Source organism: Sciurus vulgaris, assembly GCF_902686455.1.
Source record: "Sciurus vulgaris genome assembly, chromosome: 4".
In the NCBI taxonomy this organism is placed as follows: Eukaryota; Metazoa; Chordata; class Mammalia; order Rodentia; family Sciuridae; genus Sciurus; species Sciurus vulgaris.
In genome coordinates this window covers 102,786,060-102,810,633 of record NC_136464.1, presented here as the reverse complement: position 1 = coordinate 102,810,633, position 24,574 = coordinate 102,786,060, and the positions used below count along the sequence as shown (strand labels likewise).

Sequence of the window (24,574 nt, the reverse complement as noted above, 5' to 3'; positions counted from 1 at the left end):
TGTTATTTTTAAACTTTCCTGACTCAAAAGTATACATAATACAATAACTTTGTCAAGCAGTTTACTTACATGTATCTTCTTTTATTTTATTAAGCCATTGCCAAAAAATATGGTGTCTCAGCTCTGTGAATCTAAGAAGGTTTGTGCTGCTGCTGATATGCAACTTCAGGTGTGTATGCAACTTTGTTCCAAAGTTTTCCAGAGTCATTATCCCCTATAAATATAGAACTTTAAATTCTTGCCAGTGCTACATATTTATTATAATAATTATGCTTCTAAAACATCTTTCATCTGAGTTCAAAGAACTTGGCCAAAATTGACTCTTCAATCCTCACACTGTCCTTACAAGGTAGATGTTACATAAGGTTATTTTCCATTTTTAGCTGGAAAATCAAAGCCTAGAAGAGCTACATAACTTCTAAATCAGACATTTCAAATAGCTAAGTTAGGGCTGAAACCCAGTCATATATATTCTTACTCATTTGGTATCTTTTTTCTAAAATTGGTGGTTTTAGATGGGAAATTTAAACTGTAATTGTTACTTTTAGATAATATTCAAAACTAACTTTCCAGGTTCCTGGATGAAGACTAGAAAAATTTTATGTCCCATGTGGATGCCAGGTCTGCATGATACCAGATGTTTAGATATTTGTTACTACTGAGATTGTTTACGAAGTTCTTATTCTTTTCATGAGATCTTGAGAGTTGTGTCAACATAGCCTAAACCCTCATCTTTCATCTTACACAAAATTAACTTTATAATGATCTACTTGCCTGTTTAAGTGAAACAACTATTTGTTTTATAGTTTTATAAAATTTAGTGCTGGAAAGTAATGAGTGAGCTCTATCTTTGTTGTACCTTAAAATATATATTTCAGGGCCATGGGTGTAGCTCAGTAGTAAAGGACTTGCACAAATGGTAGAGCATACACAAGACCCTGGGTTGGATCCCTAGCACTGCAGAAAAATAAAGCATATGTATACACACACACACACACACACAGACACACACACACACACACATACATATTTTGTATATGTATATATATATATAAATGCAGTAGACAAAGCCATGAATTTATATTTGACTGAGAGTATTCAGTGTCCATACTTGTCAATATAATTAAAAAGGATTTTTAAATTTTTTTTAAAAATTAATTAATATTACTTGGCAAAAGCCTTATGATTTGCTGGTATTTATATTAGGAGACCTGTCTTTTAGAATTCTGTATTATGGCTTTCTTTTTGAATAGTTGTTCTAATGATTTTCCTTTAAGATGAAAAAAAAATCAGTCTTTCCTTTCTCCCACTCTCCAAAAAGAATAGCCAGAGTCAGAGAAAGAGAGGGAAATTCTTGTCAGTGGAGATGCTCATATCTAGTTTTCACATTATGCTTATAATGTGGAGACAAACAAGGATGGAAAGGAAGTGAATCACCTTTCTAAGGGGGAATACACAGTGTTTTAAAAATTGTGAATTTTTAAAAATCATGCATTAATTTAAAAATAGGCTCTTTATTTTCCCATGGCTCTAAGGTTCTTGGTTTTAGGATGTATAGGCTGCTTGGTGGGTGATTGACTGATGTCTTTAGAATTATTTGGTTTATCAGCAAATCAGCATGAAATAATTCACATTTATTTTGCTGATTTTGAACTATAAAGTTGAAAAAGATATTCTGTGTTTATATCATTTGTTAAAGGCATAATTGAAGAAATGAAACTCTTACATTATGACTTGTTTATAGATTGAGGCAAAAAACCACCTCAGTTCAGGTTAGAATTAAGTTTTAATTCCTAATAATTTACTCAGAGTATAGGCAAGACATAGATGAGTAATTTTGGCTTCTTTAATTATTTTTATTCATTGTTACTCATTATAGAATATAGAATTGAAAGAGCTGTTTTTAGCTATATGTTTAGATTACCAGTTAGAGGAAAGCAATATTTATATTTAGGAAATGTCTATATTTTTCTAGGGAAGGTTTAAACTTGGCTTTATAATTTAGAACCATAATTCTATATCTAGATGAAGCCAGAAGCTAGAGGTCATTTAAATTTTTTATTTTATCCAGACTAATCCTCAGTTCTTTCAAGTCAACAGCTGCACATTCTCTGCGAATTCCACTTCTGAATCAGAAAGATACATATCAGAGGCATAATTGCATGTCAAAGTTTTTCCTTTAAATAAAGCATTTTCGCCTTTCTTGTATCAGGTAAATTCCATACCATGTTAATATTGAAGTGAAATGTTGGCAGCAAAAACACCCTTTATCTTTACTTTGGATTTTTCCATGCAAAATTTAGTTTTCAGAACTTTGTAAACAGAGTTCATATTCAGACTTTCTGTTATGTTTTATTCTCCTATTAAGTTTCAGTGACCTATGTCCTCTATACAGAGGTGAATGATCCTACTCTCCTGGTCCTGCATTGAGCCAGGATTGCCCCACATGGCAGCTGTTTCCTTCATACTTCTGATACCAGGGGTGCAGTCTCCTGTGACCCTCACTCCAGACTCCAACAGCTGCATCAGAATTCTTTATAATACCTGTACTCACCAGGTGCTAGATGGCTGTCTACCACCTTCACCCCACCTACTTAATGTTCCTTCATTTTCAGTCACAAAACTAAGGTTCTGATCATTTCACTTCTCCTCTTTGAGATCGATCTGGACTTTAGAAAGAAACCAAACAGGATTTGTTAGATCTAGGGTGTCCAAATTGTCACTCTTTTTCTTTCTTTTTCTTCATATATCTGACTTAATATATATTGACAAAGTTTCACTTTTGTGACCACAAATTTAACTTTCTACATTATACATAAAGGGTGCCTGTGGATAAGTTTCAAAATTTTTTAATATCCTTAATCATGGAAAGGATGAGAGCATTTCTTTTAATCTTTGACATGGTCATAACTGTGGTATAGAGTGTATCTCAAATCTTATACGTATATATTTGTGAACCATTTTCAACTATGGTTTATACTTATTATTCTGGTACTTTTTATGACATCTTTGGTTGGCCCTATCTTTTTTTTTTATTTTTCACATTTTTTATTGATACATTATAGTTATACATAATGATGGGACTCATTGTTATATATTTGTACATGCACACGATATAACAATATAATTTGACCAATATCACTCCCCAGCACTTCACCCCTTCCTCCCTACCTCTCATCCCTTGGACCCTTTCCTTTGGTTTTCATGAGATTCCACCCCCACTTCCCTTTCTTTTTTTCTCTCCAGCCTCTGCATATGAGAGAAAACATATGACCCTTAACCTTCTGAGTTTAGCTTATTTCACTTAACATAATGTTCTCTAGTTCCATCCATTGTCCTGCAAATTGCATAATTTCATTTTTCTTTATGGCTCAATGAAACTCCATTGTGTATGTATACCACATTTTTAAAAACTGTTTATGCATTAATGGACACCTATGCTGGTTTCATAGTGTGACTATTGTGAATTATACTGCTATAAACATGAGTATACATGTTTTACTGTAGTATGATGACTTTAAATCTTTAGGATAAATACCAAGGAGCAGTATAGCTGGGTCATTTGGTGGTTCTATTCCTAGTCTTTTTAGGCACCTCCATACTGATTTCCATCATGGTTGTACTAATGTATAATCTCACTAACAGTGTAAAAAGTGTTTCTTTTATCCATATTCTCTTCAGCATTTATTATTATTTGCATTCTTAGTGACTGGTATGAAATGAAATTTCAGTGTAGTCTTGATTTTCATTTCCCTAATTGCTAATGATGTTGAACATTTTTCATATATTTGTTGGTTATTTGTATTTCTTCTTTTGAGATGTGTTTATTTAATTATTTACCCATTCATTAATTGGGTAATTAATTTTCTTGGTGTTAAGTTTTTTGAGTTCTTTATATATTGTAGATATTAATCCTCTGTCAGAAGAGTAGCTGGCAAAGATTTTCTCCTGGTCTATGTGTTCTTTCTTCACATTCTTAATTCTTTCCTTTGCTGTGCGGAAGCTTTTTAATTTGTTACTGTACCATTTATTAACTCTTGGCATTATTTCCTGAGCTTTAGGGGGCCTATTGAAAAAGTCATTGCTTGTGCCTATAGCTGGAATGTTAACCCTACATTTTCTTTTAGGAGTTGCATAGCTTCTGATCTAATTCCTGTGTTTTTGATTCAATTTGAGTTGATTTTTGTGCAGGGTGAGAGATAAGGGTCTAGTTTCATTCTTATACCATGGATAACCATATTTCCCAGCACCATCGAAATGTGACTATCTTTTCTCTAATGTGTGTTTTTGGCACCTTTGTCAAGGGTCAGATGACCATAGATGTGTGTGGGTTTGTCTCTGTGTCTCTTATTCTGTACTATCATTCTGTGTCTGTTTTTATGCAGTGCATGCAGTTTTTGTTACTATTTCTCTGTAGTATAATTTAGTCAGGTATTGTGATGCCTCCAGCATTGCTTTGTTGGCTTAGGATTGCTTTGACTATTTGGGTCTTTTATTCTTTCACATGAATTTTAGGACTGTTTTTTCTAGTTCCTTGAAGAATGTCACTGGTATTTTGATGGGGATTGCATTGAATCTATATATTGTTTTTGATAGTATAGTAATTTTAACAACATTAATTCTGCCTGTCCATGAACGTGAGAGTGTCATTGGTATTTTGATGGGGATTTTATTGAATCTATATATTTTTTTGATAGTACAGCAGTTTTAACAATGTTAATTCTCTGTCAGCATGAGAGGTCTTTCCATTTTCTTTTGTCTTCTTCAGTTTCTTTCTTCAGTAGTTCTATAGATTTCTTTGTAGAGGTCTTTCACCTGCTTTGTTAGATTTATTCCTAGGTTGGTTTTTGTTTGTTTGCTTGTTTCAGTTTGAGGCTATTGTGAATGGAATTTTTTTCTTGATTCTTTTTCAGCAGATTTATTGTTGGTGTGTAGAAAAGCTATTGATTTTTGTATGTTGATTTTGTAACCTGCTACTTTGCCAAATTTTTGTTTATTAGAAGTCTTTTGGTGGATTTTTTTTTTGATCTTCTACATATAGGATCATATTGCAAGCAGTGATTATTTGACTTTTTCCTTTCCTATTTTTATCTCTTATTTCCATCTCTTGCCTTATTACTCTGATCAGAATTTCTGTTAAATAGCAGTGGTAGTCTTCCTTGTCTTGTTCAGATTTTAAAGGAAATGCTTTCAGTTTTTCTCTATTTACTATGAGGTTGCCTTTGGGCTTTTCATATATAGCCTTTATGATATTAAGGTAGGTTATTTCTATCCCTGGTTTTATGAGTCTTTTTATCCGGAATGGGTACTGAATTCTTGAAGGCTTTCTCTGCATCTATTTAGATGACTAAGTGATTTTTGTTCTTAATTCTATTTATGTGATGAATTACATTCATTGATTTGCCTGTGAAACCATCCTTGCATCTCTGAAAGAAAATCAACTTAGTCATGATGTATAATCTTAATATCTTGAACACAATTTGCTAATATTTTATTATTTTTGCATCTAAGTTCATCAGGAATATTGGTCTGTTATTTCCTTTCCTTGATGTGTCTTTTAGTCAATCCCATCTTAAATATGAGGATGGACTACCAAAACTAATAGATATTTTTATCTGTCTAGGTCTTTTATGCCACTCTGGATCAGATCTACCATGGGGAACATCCCCTGAAGAAGCCAACCACAGACATCCTTAAGGAAGCGCAGGAGAAATTTTACGGCTTACCCTATGTTCCAAATACTGTGAGTCCAGCATTTTGATCCCTTGTGTACTATTGAATGACTCTGCTGGTGTTTCTGTAGGCTGTGATCACCTTCCCCCTTGGAAGACTTGAAATCCCTGCATTTATGTTGATGTTTCTCATGGGATGGATCATTTCTCATCCATCCCTGTCATTTAATGCTCTATACATCCATTTACATGTCTTTATTGTTCTTCCTCTAGTGGTGTCTTTCCAGATTTGGGGGGAATGTTGGTGTTAAAAAGGCCATTGAAGTTAGTCTATGCCCTTCATTTTATTTTATTTCATTGATGGTGAGAAAAACAGTGATATAAAGATGAACATGATTATCAATCATTAATTGATTGCAAGAAAATTAACTTTTATTGAGTATCTTATTTTGTACCAGGGATTATAATGGATACTTTTTATCCTCTCAGTGGGTGCCCTGTCAGGATAGAGAGTTAGGTATTGTTACCATTTATTGAGTGCTATCTGTCAGATTCTACCTAATTTCTTTGGGAAAAGATCTGCAACCTAACTCTCAAGCCAACTCTTGTATTAGGTAGTATTTCCATATTTGGTATTCATCCTGAGGCACATGTACATGGTCTTGTCTAGGATCATTTAGATAATAAATAATTATGTTGGAATTTAAAGCCAACTTCAGAATTGTTTTATTAAGCCAAGGTTCTTGTAGGGAAACTTGATATGTTACAAAGAAGATTGGCTGGTGTAGTTAGTTGTGTTCCTGAGTCTTACATTATCCAGGACTGTCTCAGTTGCAAGCAATAGAAACGCAAATCATTGGCTTAAACAGAGGAGTGAGTTTATTGAATCTTGTAACTGGAAGATTCAGGAGTGTATCTGGTTCTAGCCAAACTTGTTGGAAATGTTTCTTTTTCCATTTGTCAGCTCTTGTTCTACCTTGTTGGAAATGTTTCTTTTTCCAATTGTCAGCTCTGTTCTCTGAGTTATTTGCGTTTTTAGGAAGGTTTCTCTGACTAGGTAATGTGATGGCTACCAGTAGTCTAGTTTATCTTCTTCTGGCTTAGTTAGTCTAATAGCTAATTTAAAAGTACTCTGTAAACTTTAAAATGCAAAAGGAATGTCAACTGGTTTTATTTGTTATAGAATTAGATACTAGAATATGTTGTTCTGAGATTCAGTTAATCATTAAACTGAAATTGTCCAGTGAATTGTCAATTCCTAATACTCAAACATGCATGGGAATAGTTTATATTTACCAGACAAGTAATGGGACATTTTATCTGTATAATATTCTTTATCAATAGTTTCTTATTAGAAGCTTAATCATCTCTAAATGTAGAGTACTAGTCATACTAAATAACTTCTTTTTTATATTCTAGGTATTGAATCCAGTGGTACTTTACCACTGAGCTACATCCCCAGTCTTTTTAATTTTTATTTTGAGACAGGGTCTTGCTAAGTTTCTGAGAGACTGGCCTCGAACTTGTGAACTCCTGCTTTAGCCTCTTCAGTTACTGGAATTATGGGCTTATACCACTGTGTCCAGCTCTTAATATCTTTTTTATTTTCTTTTTCTAATGATGCTGGGGATCAAAACCAGTGCCTTGCAAATGTTAAAGCATGAACTCTACCACCAAACTGTACTCTATTCCTAACTACCTATTACATGTAATTTATTGTTTTAGTACTGCAAACTATTGAACTCTTGATTATCTGTATTATTGAAAAATTGTAGTGACAAAAATAATATAACAATTCACCCATGGAATACATTATATAAGACTTGCCTAGATTCTGCTAGCTTTTTCCTGTACAAAATATTTACTGATTTATGGACTTTTGAGCTTGTATGTTTTTGCTCACAACCTATATTCCACTTTGCTTATTTAAAAAATCGATGTGAGTTAAACTCCATGTGGTTAAAACATTAGCAATAAATAGTAAGGTTGTGGAAAGACCAAAAAGAGGAGAGATCTGGGAGGTATTCTGTTTTAGTCAGCTTTTTTGCTGCTGTGACTAAAGGACTTGACCAAGAACAACTGTAGAGGAGGAAACATTTGAGGGCTCACAGTTTCAGAGGAATCAGTCCATAGATAGTAGGCTTGATTCCCTGGGGCTTGAGGTGAGGCAGGACATCATGGCAGAATAGTGTGGCAGAGGCAAGAGGATCACATGATGCGCAGGAAGCAGAGAGACTTCACTTGTCAGATATAAATGTATACCCCAGCCACACGCCCAATGACCATCTCCTCCAGCCACAACCCTCCTGCCTCCACTTACCACTCAGTTAATCCCATCAGAAATTAGTTCATTGAGTAGTTTAAGGTTCTCACAACCTAATCATTTCCCTTCCGAATCTTCTCACACTGTCTTACACGTGAGCTTTTGGGGGACACCTCACATACAAACCATAACACTTTCCAGAGCTACAAAACTTCATGTCTTCATCTTGTCTTTTTAAAAAATTTCAATTAAACTCCTTTTTATTTAAAACCAATAACATAAAGCATAAAAATTGTACATATTTATGGGGTACCATTCTTAAGTTTTATGAGATATATAGCTAAGCCTATTTTTATAATAGGAACCAAACTTCCTTTATCATCTAAGTTTCTTCTGTGCGATCATTTAATATATTAAGAATGAAGTGACACTGGCAATCATATTCCAAACCAATGATCCATAAGTCATTTTTAACTTAAAAGGAAGGATGATATGAAGTTCACTCTTCTTATCCTATTCCTTTTGGGAAAATAAAAAGATTTCTCTCTTCACTGGGATTATTTCTCACATTCACATTCAGTAGCATCTTTGTATATATTGTTTTAAGAACTCCTTAGAAGAAGTTTGGCTGTGTTTAGAGAAGACATTATTTTAAAGCTTGTGTTTTGTATTTTGGGGGGTCTTTTTCTTTTTTCTTTTATTTGGTATCGGGGATTAAACCCAGGGGTGCTTTACCACTGAGCTACATTCCCAGCTCTTTTTATTTTTTCATTTGGAGATAAGGTCTCATTAAGTTGCTGAGGCTGACCTCAAACTTATGATCCTTCTGTATCTCAGTCATATATATATACACACACACAAACACACATATATGTATTTTAATGTCTGTCAGTTGCTTTAGGTTTGCACAGATATTGTACTCTTCCTACTTAGAAACTTTTACATTTCCTCATTCGTCAATTCATTCATCAAACCTGTAACAAACATTTCCCTAAAAATAAAGAATAAAGCCAGGCTGTATATTGGAATTCCTAAATGCAACATTCATCAGGGTAAAAAGACTAGGAAAACAAAATATGTAAGAATTAGAAAAGAAGAAACAAAACTGTCATTATTTGCAGATGATTGATTTTCTGCAAATAAAACAAAAAGTATCTACAGGTAAGTTGTTAAAATTAGAGAAGTTAGCAAGTTTTCTGCATAAGTCATTAATATTTTAAGGTTAATTCCATCTCTACCTATGACAGACAAATTGAAAAAAATTTTAAGGACCGTTAAGGCAACAAAAAGTATCAAGAGATACCAAAATAATCTTTTTTAAAAAGTATATTGCCTTTCTGTAGAAAATGATAAAAACCTTACTTGAATTATTTTTATAATTATAAATAAACAAAAAACTACATATTTGTGGATAGCAAAATTTAATCCTTAAAAAGATGTCACATTTTCTCCAAATAATCTAAACATTTAATATGTTATTCTCTATATGTTTCTTTGAACCTAACAGGCTAATTTTATATAATTTTATACAGAAGAGCAGTGGCCAGGACAATTTTGAAGAACAATCACAAGTTACCAAAACTTGCCCACTTGGGATTCAAATAGTTACAGAGGCTGGGGTATAGCTCAGTGGTAGAGTACTTCCCAAGCATGTGCAAGTCCCTCAGTTCCATCCCCAGCACTGCAAAAACAAATAAGTACAGACATACATATTATAAAGAAGCAACAGCAATAAAAACCAACTACAGCTGTTGGAATTCAGACAGGATAACACTGCTGTGAGGATACATAGTGGAACAGAAGCAAGAGCCCAAAAGCAGACTCAGCACATTTTCCATTCTTGATGATAAGCTGGGTTGACAACTTGGATCTGTGGGCAAAGGAGGATTATCAACACCCCCACCCCCCCAGTTTTTTAAAATAGTGCTATAGAAATTGCAAGTACATATGGAAAACATGAAAACTGAGTATCTGTCTCACATTCAACATAAAAAGTAAAATGGCTAAAGACTCAAACATAGGAAGTAAAGTTTTAAATTTCTACAAAACAATGTGAAAGAATGTCTTTAAGATAGTATTTTTTTCTACTCAAAGTATCTTGTATGTAATTTAAAAGGCACTAAGCATAAAGCAAATAACTGTCCAATTTAACTATGTTGAAATTTAAAAATAGAAGTTAAATATAATATTAAAATATGAAAATCTGTCATCAAAAATTTTTTAAAAGCTACAGAGTGGAAGTAGATGTATACAGCACATATTTTTTCCGTATTTTTTGTTATTAAAATTTTCATTTGCCATCTTGGTAAGAGTATTTTTAAAATACTTTGGGCAAACAATTTGGACACACAATAAATCATACAAAATAATTCAGTATTAATTAAGGAGTACTAATTACAAACCATATTATGATATAATTTTATTCTTACCAGTTTGACAATAAAGTAAAAATAAAAAAAAATAAAGTAGTTGAAAATAACTAAATGTTGACAAGGATATTGAGTCACAGGAAGTCTTACACACTGCAGGTTCAGGTGCAAATTGGCACAACCACTTTGAACAACAATTTGACATTCTTTTTAAATTGAATATGGACATACCCTATGGTCCAGCAGTTAAACTCCTATTTACATGTGTGCCATACTTTTTCTGTCAGGTGTACTTTCTGTACCATGTGTTAAAAATAGGAAGGTTTATAAGAGTTTGTAAATAGTTCTTTTTTTTTTTTTTTTTTTTTTTTTTTTAAAGGGAGAAGACAGGCACAGTGGTGTAGGCCCATAATCCCAGTGATTTGGGAGGCTGAGGCAAGAGAATCACATGCCAGCCTTGGCAACATAGTGAGACCTTAAGCAACTTAGCAAGACCCTGTCTCAAAATAAAAAAATAAAAAAGGGCTGGTTATGTGACCCAGTGGTAAAGAGCATAAATAATTGAATAAAATTTATTTATTCATTCATTTATTTAGTATTAGGGTGGTTAATCCCTAATACTAAATAAATGAATGAATAAATAAATAAAGGGAGGCAGGTATTGGGTGGGGGGAGGAAGAAAGGAGGAAGAACCCAAATGATCATCAGCAAGAAAATGGAGAAATTGGATGATGACATATAATGGGGGGAGGGAAGGGTTAGTGTTAGGGTTAGAGTTAGGGTTAGGGAGGGGGGCAAGTATGGAGGAAGGAAGCACTGTATAGAGGGATAAGAGGGGTGGGAGGGGTGGGGGGAAGGGAAAAAATAACAGAATGAATCAAACAACATTACTCTATGTAAATTTATGATTACACAAATGGTATGCCTTTACGCCATGTACAAACAGAGAAACAACATGTATCCCATTTGTTTACAATAAAAAAAAATTATTAAAAAAAAAAAAGAAAATGGAGAAATTATTTGTGGCATCTTCATCAAGTAGAATACTATACAGTAGTAGAAACCAAGGAACATAGATGATGAACCTAACAAGCACAAGGCAAAGAAAAAGTAAGTGAATTTCATAGGAATCAAAGTATTACATTTATATAAAGTTCAAAATATTGCAAAGTTAGGCAGTCCATTGTCATAGATATGAGGGAATAATAAGCACAGAATTCAGATAGTGCATACCTCTGGCTGAGGGATGGACCCAGAGAAGTCTTGGCAATATTTTTATTTTTTAAACTGATTGGAGGATATATGTGGTTGGTGACTTTGTCATTCTATTTTGTGGATAGAAATACATTCTTGGTATATAGGAAATGTTTCTCAGTATTAAAAGCTGGTTTGGGCTGTAGTGTATAGGGTGAAGAGTGGATTTGGGGAGACCTGTTGGGGGTTGTGTGCCTTGACAAAGCTGACTGTAGTTCAAGCTAGCATAGCAACTGTGGAAAAGGAAGGTTAGAAAGGGCTTGGACAGTGCAGAAGGCAGAGTCTGTGAGACCAAGGATGGCTTGCTGCATGGGCAGGGGTGCTGAGCAGCACTGGTGAAGGTAGAATGGTGGCAAGCCTGTCATACTCATGTAGGATAGAAGAGGACTTTATTGTGCTCACCCATAAACTTATTTCCAGAAACTGTTTCTTTCCCATGAATAATTGTATTCCACTCACTTAAACAGTGAGGAAATAAAAATAGGATTTAAACAACCTAGAGATTATTCATAAGGTTTATAAAGTCTGTACATATTCTATGTATGTATGTAAGTTGATCTAAGCTATTAGAGATTTTATATATGTCTCATTAGCATTTCTGAAGTGCATTGATGACTCATCTTGTGAATAAAGTGTCCTGTCAATTATCTTTGGAAAATGTTGGTTTAAACAACATTAAGCCAGCTTCTCTCCTGCAGGACCTTCAAGAACCCACAGCATACTAATGAGCACTGTGAGTCCCTGATGCTCTGTCCCCACTTGCTAACCATATATGTCTTCCTGGATTATTTCTAGGCACTAGCCCTGTGTGGGTCATGTTTTGGAAAACTGCCTTTATATTCCTGTACCGGATAATGATATAGTTCCACCATTGTTCCATATTAAATAATGGATGTCTCTACAAAGAAATAATAGCCTTATTGTGTCAGCAATTTATCAATGTTTATGTGAGTGATAAATCACTGTATAAGATATAGACAAATTTAATTTTTTTTTTTTTTTAGTTTTTTTGTTCTGTAAACAAATGGGATACATGTTGTTTCTCTGTACATGGAATAAAGGCATACCATTTGTGTAATCATAAATTTACATAGGGTAATGTTGTATGATTCATTCTGTTATTTTTCCCTTCCCCCCAACCCCTCCCACCCCTCTTTTCCCTCTATACAGTCCTTCCTTCCTCTCCCACCTCCCATTATGTGTCATCATCTGCTTATCAGTGAGATCATTCGTCCTTTGGCTTTTTGACATTGGCTTATCTCGGTTAGCATGATATTCTCCAATTTCATCCATTTGCCTGCAAATGCCATAATTACATTATTCTTTATGGCTGAGTAATATCCCATTGTATATATATGCCACAGTTTCTTTATCCATTCATCAATTGAAGGACATCTAGGTTGGTTCCACAATCTGGCTATGGTGAATTGAGCAGCTATGAACATTGATGTGGCTGTATCTCTGTAGTATGCTGATTTTAAGTCCTTTGGGTATAGGCCAAGGAGTGGGATAGCTGGGTCAAATGGAGAGTCCATTCCAAGTTTTCTAAGGAATCTCCACACTGCTTTCCAGAGTGGCTGCACTAATTTGCAACCCCACCAGCAATGTATGAGTGTACATTTTCCCCACATCCTCTCCAACACCTATTGTTGCTTGTGTTCTTGATAATCACCATTCTAATTGGGGTGAGATGGAATCTTAGGGTAGTTTTGATTTGCATTTCTCTTACTACTAGAGATGTTGAACATTTTTTCATATATCTGTTGATTGCTTGTACATCTTCTGTGAAGTGTCTGTTCATTTCCTTAGCTCATTTGTTGATAGGATTATTTGTATTCTTGGTGTAGAGTTTTTTGAATTCTTTATATATTCTGGAAATTAGTGCTCTATCTGAAGTATGAATGGCAAAGATATTCTCCCACTCTGTAGGCTCTCTCTTCACATTACTGAAGTTTCCTTTGCTGCGAGAAAGCTTTTTAGTTTGAATCTATCCCAGTGGTTGATTCTAGCTTTTATTTCTTGTGCTATGGGAGTCCTGTTAAGGAAGTCTGATCCTAAGCTGACATGTTGAAGATTTGGACCTACTTTTTCTTCTATAAGATGCAGAGTCTCTGGTCTGATTCCGAGGTCCTTGATCCATTTTGAGTTGAGTTTTGTGCAGGGTGAGAGATAGGGATTTAGTTTCATTCTGTTGCATATGGATTTCCAGTTTTCCCAGCACCATTTGTTGAAGAGGCTATCTTTTCTCCATTGCATATTTTTGGCCCCTTTGTCTAGTATGAGAAAATTGTATTTATTTGGGTTTGTGTCCATGTCCTCTATTCTGTACCATTGATCTACCTTTCTATTTTGGTACCAATACCATGCCGTTTTTGTTACTATTGCTTTGCAGTATAGTTGAAGATCTGGTATTATGATATCCCTTGCTTCGCTCTTCCTGCTAAGGATTGCTTTAGCTATTCTGGGTTTCTTATTATTCTAGATGAATTTCATGTTTGCTTGCTCTATTTCTGTAAGGTACAGCATTGGGATTTTAATTGGAATTGCATTGAATCTGTATAGCACTTTTGGTAGTATGGCCATTTTGACAATATTAATTCTGCCTATCCAAGAACATGGGAGTTGTTCTAAGGTTTTCTTTAATTTCTTTCTTTAGTGTTCTGTAGTTCTCATTGTAGAGGTCTTTCACCTCTTTTGTGAGATTGATTTCCAAGTATTTTATTTTTTTCAATACTATTGTGAATGGGGTAGTTTTCCTAATTTCTCTTTCTGATGATTCATCACTTATTATAAAAATGCATTGGATTTATGAGCATTGATCTTGTAACCTGCTATTTTACTGAATTCACTTATGAGCTCTAAAAGTTCTCTGGAGGAATTTCCGGGTTCCACTAAATATATAATCATGTCATCAGCGAACAGGGTAGTTTGAGTTCTTCTTTTCCTATTCATATCCCTTTAATTTCTTTGGTCTGCCTAATTGCTCTGGCTAGAGTTTCAAGGACAATGTTGAATAGAAGTGGTGAAAGAGGGCATCCCTGCCTTGTTCCATTTTTAGGGGGAATGCTTTCAGTTTTTCACCATTTAGAATGATATTGGCCATGGGCTTAGTGTAGATGGTGTTTACAATGTTAAGGAATGTTCCCACTATCCCTATTTTTTCTAGTGTTTTAAGCATGAAGGGATGCTGTATTTTATCGAATGCTTTTTCTGCATCTATCGAAATAATCATGTGATTCTTAACTTTAAGTCTGTTGATATGGTGAATGACATTTATTGATTTCTGGGTGTTGAACCAACCATCCCTGGGATAAAACCCACTTGATCGTGGTGCACTATCTTTTTAATATATTTTTGTATTCGATTTGCTAAAATTTTGTTGATTTTTGCGTCGATGTTCATTAAGGATGTTGGTCTGAAATTTTCTTTCCTCGATGTGTCTCTGTCTGGTTTACTTATTAGGGTGATACTGGCTTCATAGAATGAGTTTGGGAGGTTCCCTCCCCTTTTATTTCATGGAATACTGAGGAGTATTGGAATGAGCTCTTCTTTAAAGTTTTTGTAGAACTCGGCTGAGAACCCATCTAGTCCTGGATTTTCTTTGTTGGTAGGCTTTTGATGACTTCTTCTATTTCATTGCTTGAAATTGATTTATTTAAGTTGTGTATGTCCTCCTGGTTCAGTTTAGGTAATTCATATGTCTCTAGAAAGTTGTTGATGTCTTTGAGGTTTTACGTTTTGTTGGGAGTATAGATTTTCAAAATAGCTTCTAATTTTGTTTTGTATTTCACTCGTGTCTGTAGTGATATTTCCTTGTTCATTCCGAATTTTAGTAATTTGAGTTTTCTCCCTCTTTCTCTTTGTTAGTGTGGCTAAGGGTTTATCAATTTTGTTTACTTTTTCAAAGAACCAACTCTTCATTTTGTTAATTTTTTTCGATTGTTTCTTTTGTTTCAGTTTTGTTGATTTCGGCTCTGATTTTAACTATTTCCTGTCTTCTACTACTTATGGTGTTGATCTGTTCTTCTTTTTCTAGGGATTTGAGCTGTAGTGTTAAGTCATTTATTTGTTGATTTTTTTCTTCTTTTGTTGAATTCGCTCCATGAAATAAATACTAAATACTGCTTTCATAGTGTCCCAGAGATTTTGATATGATGTGTCTTTGTTCTCGTTTACTTCCAAGAATTTTTTTATTTCCCTCCTGATGTCTTCTGTTATCCATTCATCATATAATAGTGTATTATTTAATCTCCAGGTATTGGAGAAGTTTCTGTTTTTTCTTCTGTCATTTATTTCAATTTCAATCCATTATGATCTGATAGAGTACAAGGTAGTATCTCTATCTTCTTGTATTTGCTAACAGTAGCTTTGTGGCATAAGACATGGTCTATTTTAGAGAAGGATCCATGTGCTGCTGAGAAGAAAGTGTATTCATTCTTTGTTAGATGGTATATTCTATATATGTCGGTTAAATCTAAATTGTTGATTGTGTTATTGAGATCTATGGTTTCTTTATTCAATTTTTGTTTGGAAGATCTATCCAGTTGTGAGAGAGGTGTGTTAAAATCTCCTAGTATTATTGTGTTGTGGTCTATTTGATTTCTGGCATTGAGAAGGATTTGTTTGACGTACATGAATGAGCCAATGTTCGTGGCATAGATATTTATGATTGTTATGTCTTGTTGATTTATGCTTCCCTTAAGCAGTATGTAATGTCCTTCTTTATCCCTTCTGACTAGTTTTGGCTTGAAGTCCACATTATCTGAAATGTGGATGGATACTCCAGCTTTTTTGCTGTGTCCGTGTTCATGGTATGTTTTTTTCCCATCCTTTCACCTTTAGTCTATGGGTATCTCTATGAGATGAGTCTCTTGCGGGCAACATACTTTTGGATTTTTCTTTTTAGTCCAATCTGCCAGTCTATGTCTTTTGATTAATGAGTTCAGGCCATTAACATTCAGGGTTATTATTGTGATATGATTTGCATTCCCAGTCATTTGACTCATTTTTGTTTTTTGACATGATTTGGTTTCTCCTTTATTTGGCTATTTCTTTAGGCTAGTTCCTCCCGTTGCTGATTTGCATCGTTGTTTTTCATCTCTTCCTCATGGAATATTTTGCTGAGAATGTTCTGTAATGCCAGCTTTCTTTTTGTAAATTCTTTTAGCTTTTCTTTATCAAGGAAGGATTTTATTTCATCGTCAAATCTGAAAGTAAGTTTTGCTGGATATAAGATTCTTGGTTGGCATCCGTTTTCTTTCAGGGCTTGGTAAATGTTGTTCCAGGCCCTCCTAGCTTTTAGTGTCTGGATTGAAAAATCTGCTCATATTCTTACTGGTTTCCCCCTGAATGTAATTTGATTCTTTTCTCTCGGGGCTTTAAAAATTCTGTCTTTATTTTGTATGTTAGGTATTTTCATAATAATGTGCCTTGGTGTGGGTCTGTTGTAATTTTGTATATTTGGAGTCCTATAAGCCTCTTGTACTTGGTTTTCCATTTCATTCTTCAGATTTGGGAAATTTTCTGATATTATTTCATTGAATAGATTGTTCATTCCTTTGGTTTGTTTCTCTAAGCCTTCCTCAATCCCAATAATTCTTAAATTTGGCCTTTTCATGATATCCCATAGTTCTTGTAGATTCTGTTCATGATTTCTTACCATCTTCTCTGTTTGTTCAATTTTGTTTTCAAGATTAAATATTTTGTCTTCAATATCTGAGGTTCTGTCTTCCAGGTGTTCTATCCTATTGGTTATGCTTTCTATGGAGTTCTTAATTTAGTTTATTGTTTCCTTCATTTCAAGGATTTCTGTTTTTTTTTTTTTCAGTATCTCTCTTTATTGAAATGATCTTTTGCTTCCCATATTTGCTCTTTTATCTGTTGATTGGTGTGATCATTTAATGCCTGCATTTGCTCTTTCATGTCCTTGTTTGCTTCCCTGATCATTTTAATTATGTACATTCTGAACTCCCTTTCTGACATTTCTTCTGCTGTGCTGTCATTGGGTTTTATTGATATAGTATCTAGGTTTGTTTGGGACATTTTCTTCCCTTGTTTTCTCATATTCTTCAGATATCGGTGGGACTCTGAGATATTGCAGATTTCCTCTATTGGCTTATAGTGTTTCTGTAGATTTACAGAATATCTCCTCCCAGCCTTCAGTAGCCTGAAGTCTTGGAGGAACTTGATAATGCAGTGCTTCTGAAGAAAACTGCCCCTAGCCCGCTACTGGGTCCAGGGCTGGGGGCTGGTTCTGTGTGGAAATCCTCTCACTAGGCGGGCCTGCTCACAGAAGCTGACTGTAGACAGGGCCTGCTGCCGCGAGAGGAAGTAAGGCTGCTCAGGAAAGCTTCTCACTGGCCTGCCTCGGTCCAGGAAGCCGCCTGCAGGCCGGGGCCCACTGCTGGGTTCAGGGCTTGGGGTTGGCTCTCTGTGGAAAAGCTCTCACTGGGCAGGCCTGTTCCAAGAAGCTGGCTGTGGACCCCGCCTGCTGTTGGAGGAAGCAGGGCTGCTCAGGAAAGCCTCTCGCTGTCTTTCCCTGGTCCCAGAAGCCGCCTGCGGGCCGGGGCCTGCTGCTGGGTCTGGGGTTGGGGTTGCCTCTATGCAGAAAAACTCTCACTGGGAGGGCCTGCCTTGAGAACCTGGCTTGGACCCCGGCCCTCCGTGGGAGGGAGGCTGGGCTTCTTAGGGAAATCTCTTGCTGCCCACTGTCTGGGCCTGTCGCCCAGGCCGAGCTTCAGTGGGTGGGAGAGACTCACCCCATGGCTCTGTGTTGGTTCCAGTCTCTCAATACCTCCCCTTCTTGAATCCTGAGTTCTGGAGCGAGGGGAGATGCAGTCACCCTCTAGTCCGCCATCTTGGATCCCCCTCCACAAATTTAATTTTTACTTTTCTTACTTTTCTCCTAAAATTAGTTTGATGCTAGAAACTCAAAGTTCCTGCCCAATTGTGAATAGAGAGCAATTTTACAACATGTACCAACATTGTGTTATATTGTGATCACTTCTTTTTCATTTAGAGTATAGTGAGATATGTTTGTTTTTATACTAATGACCCTGTCTTCATAAAATCTTTTGTTTCTAAGGGATTATGCGTCTCTCCTATTTTTAATTCAAAGAATAGAAGGTGTTATATTTTTATGTTATTGCATTCCACATTTTTGGTTTTGCCTTTTTAGGTACCTCTCTAAAGAGGTTGAGACAGTTAAGTTTGGGGAGGTCGGGTGTAAAACTTCTCCAGACTATGGTCCTGTATCTCTGCCCTAATGAGTATTTTTCAGGTACAGAACATGAGCAGTTGGCTCTTTGGAGAGACTACAGTTTCTGAAGATCTGTTAATGGTGCAGTCGTATTTCAACATTTTGAACCAAGTTGTAGATTTGTGAATTTTGGTTTAAAGCAGTGTCTCTAAGCCCAGCTCTTCTCAGGGGAACGCTGTTACCTGAATAAATCTCACGGCCAGTGAGACATTCTCTGATTCTTTCCTGAGCTCAAATTGAAAACAGCAGCATATACAGAAGTAGAAAGTCCTGAGCATTGTAGACCTTTGCATGAAAATATCTTAATAATGTACCTAGGATGATTATCTGTCTTCTCAGTTCATAACTTAATGCTTACCATCCTGATGACATAAAAGTTGCTTAAGGCTAAAATGGAAGAGCTATTTCAGGAAAAGTTACTGGAGAATATATTGATATTTGGACATTATTATAGCAAACAACAACAAAGAATGTGCAAAGAGGACATATTGTGAATAGTACCCATTACACATTGAGATTTTTATTTCTGTATCCAGCACAAATTTCTTAGAGTGACATAGTGTTGATGTTGGTTAAAGTGGCAAACTAATCATTTCATTTCACTTGAGGCAGAGCAGATGGGAATTTATATATTCTATACACATTGCTTGTCTGTACATCTACTCAGATGTGTGTTGCAGGCTCATTGGGGATAAAAGCAAATATACCTGTTGTTCTGCAACACACTCAAGGTGTATTATTTTAAATAGGCTGCTGCTCCTGAGATTGCTTTCTGTTTAGACTTATTTCTATTTAAGTCTAATTATACAGACGTGATACATATTTATTTCACTTTAGGCTTAATTTCCCACCTATTGCATACCCTGTTGTTAGAAAACAGCTGAGAGGGGTGCTGAATTTAGTCAAACACATAAAAGAGCAAACAGACTTTATTATTGAGTATAAAGAAGACTATAGTATTTCCAGATCCCAATTTACATATTTGCATATCAATTTATTTGTATTATTTATATTATAGGTAAAATTTATAAGTGATTTTTAAAAATTGACATATTTATAATGTACATTTGGTGTGATATAAGTGCCTACTGTGTACTCTACGTGGTCTAGGTGATAGGTGAATGAAACAGATCAAAATCTTTGCCCTCATGGATCCTGTAAAAGGAATGGCTTGTATTTACCTGCACATTCATTGGTGATTGATATCTGGCTGCCCTGTCAGGCATTTCATTATTAAGCAATTATTTCTTGAACTCCTCAAATTGCTTCAAGTTTTGAGCACATCGATTGAACCTAAAAACTGAGAAGATTGGGACATTGTGTTGTATAGTACAGCCAGTCATGAGGGTATATTGGGACCCTAGTTTTTAGTTTCCAGGGAGAGGTCCCTTCATGTAAAACATTCGTGAGGAAGAGAGGCATCTTTTGTGTTTTCATCAGACTTCTGCATTCTTTCTCCCTGGCCTATCTGGTGATCCACTTCTGTTCCTGTTGCATTAGCAGGCATTCGTGGAAGCGTAGCACTCCCTGGGCACGGTGCCTGCTAGATACTGGGAGGTTAAACGAAGGGAAAAGGAAGGCTGGAAAGATTGGAAGAGTGGTTTGAACTGCAGGCTGGCCATCAGACAGACCTGGATGTTTGGTACTTGACAGGTTGGAAGGTAGTGGTGGGGAATGACATCTACTGCTTCAGTGGGGCTTTCTGTGGGGCTGGCAATCAGTGAAACGTGATGTCCAGTAGAGGTAGCTGCTTCATATGGTGCAGAGATCATGAGTTGAATTTGATGTGACTATAGAATATTCAGCTGTTGGATCTATGGATATGAAGCCCATGGAACAGTTCAAGGCAGGAACTCTGTAGATTGTGAGTCATTACCTAAAAGGGAGTACTAGAAGCTGTGGTAATGGTATTGAACAGAGAGTCTGCTGGATGAGGCTTGGGGGAATCTAAGAGACAACACCAAGGAATAGTCAATCTATGAGGGGATAGGAACATCTGTCAGAGGGTACAAACTGGCCCAGTCAGTATGATTGGGTGTGATTTTCTCACTGAGGGAGCCTTTTTTCAACTACCAGCAAAACCCCAAATTTTAAACACATTATTTTCTTTTCTGTTTTTCCTACTACAATCACAACAGTATAATGATCTGCTCTTTTCTGTTATTTTAGGGCTACATTGACTATATGATAGTTTGAAATATTGTTTATAGAACATTTGTTTTGAATGTGTGTTCTGAGTTCCAAAATAACAGACTAATAAATGAACTCTTACCATACAATTTATGTGTAATCCAAGGGCTTCCCATGTTGAAATTGCTTGATTTTTGGAGCAGATTCCTAAAATGACATTGCTGTGGCCATGATTATATGTACAAAGGAAAGTAACTACTAATTTACCAGTTGGGAGGTGGAGTGCAGCCAGTGGTAAAGCTAGATGTTTATATTGTGTGTGTATCCCAGATTAACTTTCAAACAGCCCTCCTGACCATGTGGGAAGACATGGGTGGGAGATGAGATTAATATTTACTTTACTGTGTGAGTTTTGTTTTTTAATTGTCTCTACAAGAAGAAAAATGCAAGCACCCACTATGAGAAAATGATATTGTTATACACAATTCGGGTGTGTAATTTAAGGCTTTGATTTATTATCATAGAGGGTTTTTCCCCCCTGTTCAGTCTATAGTCAATTTTTAAGAGCTTCTTTGTTCAAAAAACATGAGTGTGTATGTGTGTGTGTGACTGTGTGAGCGCACACATGCACGTGTCTATCTTTCTTTCTGCGCGTATATATGAGATGGGACGAGCCAGAGACAGAAAAATGCATGAAGATAATTGATATTTGAGCATTCATACATATTAACAATTGTTATATTTTAATTTCAAATGTATAAAACTTTTCATAGGTGACTTCACAATTATATTTTTATTTTTTTATTTTGTGATTTTTTTTTTGGCAGTGCTGAAGATCCAACCCATGCTAAGCAGACCCTCTACCCCTGAGCTACTCTCCAGTTCCCAATTTCACAATTTTAGTTCAACTGATAGGAAATCGTATCACTGCTTATATAGTATCAAATATTGATGATTTTATTTTAAAAACTTTAATTTCAGAATGACAAAGCAAGAAGATAATTATCTATTAAATAAGTTATCTAATAAATGATAATTTTTATTAAATAAATTTTTCCTTCTTGATTAAAAGGGCAATCAGATTTTTCTAATTATTTATTTTAGAGACTGGTAAGAATTAGAAACCATGTTCACATGGTTGCAGGGGGGCATCTCTTTATATAGACATCTGAGGTCTGTTTTTGACCTTTCTTATTCTTATCTCACATTGTCCAGATGTCGGTTTGAAGAAGGGCATAGAGGTCTCTTTCAGTGTCCACAAAAATATAATGCCCATTCAACAATGGGACAAGAGCCCCAGCGTAGTTAAAAGTTTACTATTCTCTCTCTCCAGAGAACATTAAACTTAAAATTATTCAGTAAAAATGCTGTTCCTTCTTCTTAAGTTTTTCCTGGTGAAGAAGTTCTGTTTCCTCTTGTCCCCCAGATCTTCTGCGTATGAAAACTCTTCTGTAGAATGAAGGCTCTGCCCAGATTGAGCTACCTTGGAGTATTGGTTGTTGCTAAGCAAATGTTAGATGAAAGAAAATATTTATTTTTGTTTTTCTTTATCTTAAATTCAAAGACATCTGGGGCATATCTAGAAACACCTAAGTGGTTAATTGCATGTTAAATTCCTTTCCTCTTTGTGTAAACAACTGAAAAAATATTTACCTTCTCTGTCATGCTAGATTTATTTACAACTTTGTAACTAAAACACAGAAGTGTTATAAATTGAAATCTTTAATCTTATGATTGACTCATATTCTAAAAATTTATATGGTTTTAGTTTGTGGTACAGCTGCAACTCTAGATTTCACCGATTTAGTCATAAGGAAATTGTATGACTCCCGAGGTTGTTTTTATAATATAGGCCTTTGAGCCAAGTCACCAACTTTCATTTTGTCTTGGTTTTCATGAGCAGTGTTGTACTGTTATTTGGTCTGAAATTTGACATGGGCTGGTATCATGAACCGAAAATCTAGAATATTAGAAGTTTTTTCTTTACTGGGTAAACTTTTGTATTTTAAATGATACACATGTGTCTTTTAGATTTAGGCTGTTTACATTTCAGAAAGCCTTTTCTCTGGTGAGTCTGTAAGGTAAATCAGGTTTGTTCTCATCCACAAGGAATGTGAGCAGAACACAGGTCTCTCACTATTATTCGTGAAGTGATGGGTGCCCAGAGGGACTCCTTTTAATGCCTGTTTACCGCTAAGCCTTATCACCAGCAGGGCCTCCAAAGGCAACATTAGCACCATAGAAATGTTGCAGTTGAGCGTATTAATTTTAAATTTTTATTACATTTTGAGTAATATATGCATGTGTTTTAAAATTCATAAAGTATAAAAGGGTTTACAATATAGTTTCCTTCCTATTCTGATTCTCCTGACTCTCAGTCCCTTTCCCTGAAAGCAGCTTGGGTTACTGTTGGTTACACACTGATTTAAAGATAGAATTACCTCTGTTAAACTTAAAGACATAAAATCTGCAGTGCTCAGCCACTTCCTTCTCTTACTGTTTTTCCTGCCCTTTCTCCCTGATCGGCTGACTCCAGATTGGGAAATTACAATCCTCCCCTAATGAGCAAGCCCAAATAGCCATTAGTGAGGACTGTTCTGAATACTAATTTGATTATAATGCCCTTCCCCTTTGCACCCTTCCATTGTTTCCATTGCACTTAATCTGAAGGCCAGGGCCTTCTGCCCTCCCACAAGTTCCTGTGTGGCTTGGTCACCCCAGCTTCGTCCAACTTGTCACGCCCTGCGTCCTTTGGCACACGTGATCCCTCTGACTGGAGAACACTCTCTTTCCTACTCACTTTGCCTCTGCTTGAAATGTCATTTCTTCAGGTCTGTTCAGTTTCTCTGTTATACCATATCATAGCAGCAGGGCTCTTTCCCTCAAATCAGTCATGTTTGATTGGTTTAACTTTGATTTTTAATAAGAGGAATAACAGATGTGCAAACTAATGGGAAAAATCTATTAATACTACAAAAAAAAAAAAAAAAAACTGATGATTCAGGAAAGGGGGGAATCACTGGGAGGAATGAGATAAAAATCTATTGTATACCTACAGGGGTTAGCTTTCGCTGGGAGGGAGCAAAGATTCAGGTAGTGGATAGAAATGATTCTGGAAGTCCACTCGGGGCTTGGTTCCCTGGGAGGGGAAACAGAGTCTTTAGCCAGGAGTGTGAATGGGACAGTAGTGCTGATCTGAGAGTGAGGAACATACAGGGGTGGGAGTTGGGAGTGAAGACGTGAGGTAGGATTGTGGCCAGCATGAAGGGTCCCCTTGAGTGTAGCATCACTGATTTGAAAGGAGAGTGTTGAGACTGGCCATGTACCTTTCTCAGCCATATTTAGCTACATGGGTGGAGGTATCGAGCTTTAACCAGGGCTGTGATTTTGAGCAGCAAGTATAATGATATAGGAGGAACAACAGGCCAGAGAGTTGTGTGAAGAATTATTGTAATACTGACGGTGGGACTGAACTGGGTAATGAGGACTGTACACACAAGCGAGAGCCCAGGCATGGTGAACATATGGGAGTGGATTTTGAGGTTCCACTGGTGCTTAAGATAAGGTGCTCCAGAGTCACTGAAAAGATAGGAGTTGATGATTGAGGAAGGGCATCTGAAGTTACTGT

General features: G+C 35.9%; 1 protein-coding gene across 4 annotated transcripts in view; it reads left to right on the top strand.

Moving 5' to 3' along the window:
• Positions 1-24,574, top strand: part of MIPEP (mitochondrial intermediate peptidase) — a 164,474-nt gene that overhangs the window by 86,768 nt on the left and 53,132 nt on the right. For 3 of the 4 annotated variants that reach the window (XR_013763660.1, XM_079138847.1, XM_079138845.1), the window contains exons 15-16: positions 95-169; positions 5,624-5,743. Coding sequence is in view for 3 of the 4 variants with exons in the window: in XM_079138847.1 (XP_078994973.1) it covers positions 95-169; positions 5,624-5,743 (195 nt within the window). In the remaining variant the exon portion in view is untranslated. The remainder of the gene's footprint in view (positions 1-94; positions 170-5,623; positions 5,744-24,574) is intronic. The other variant, XM_079138846.1, reaches the window with a different exon arrangement.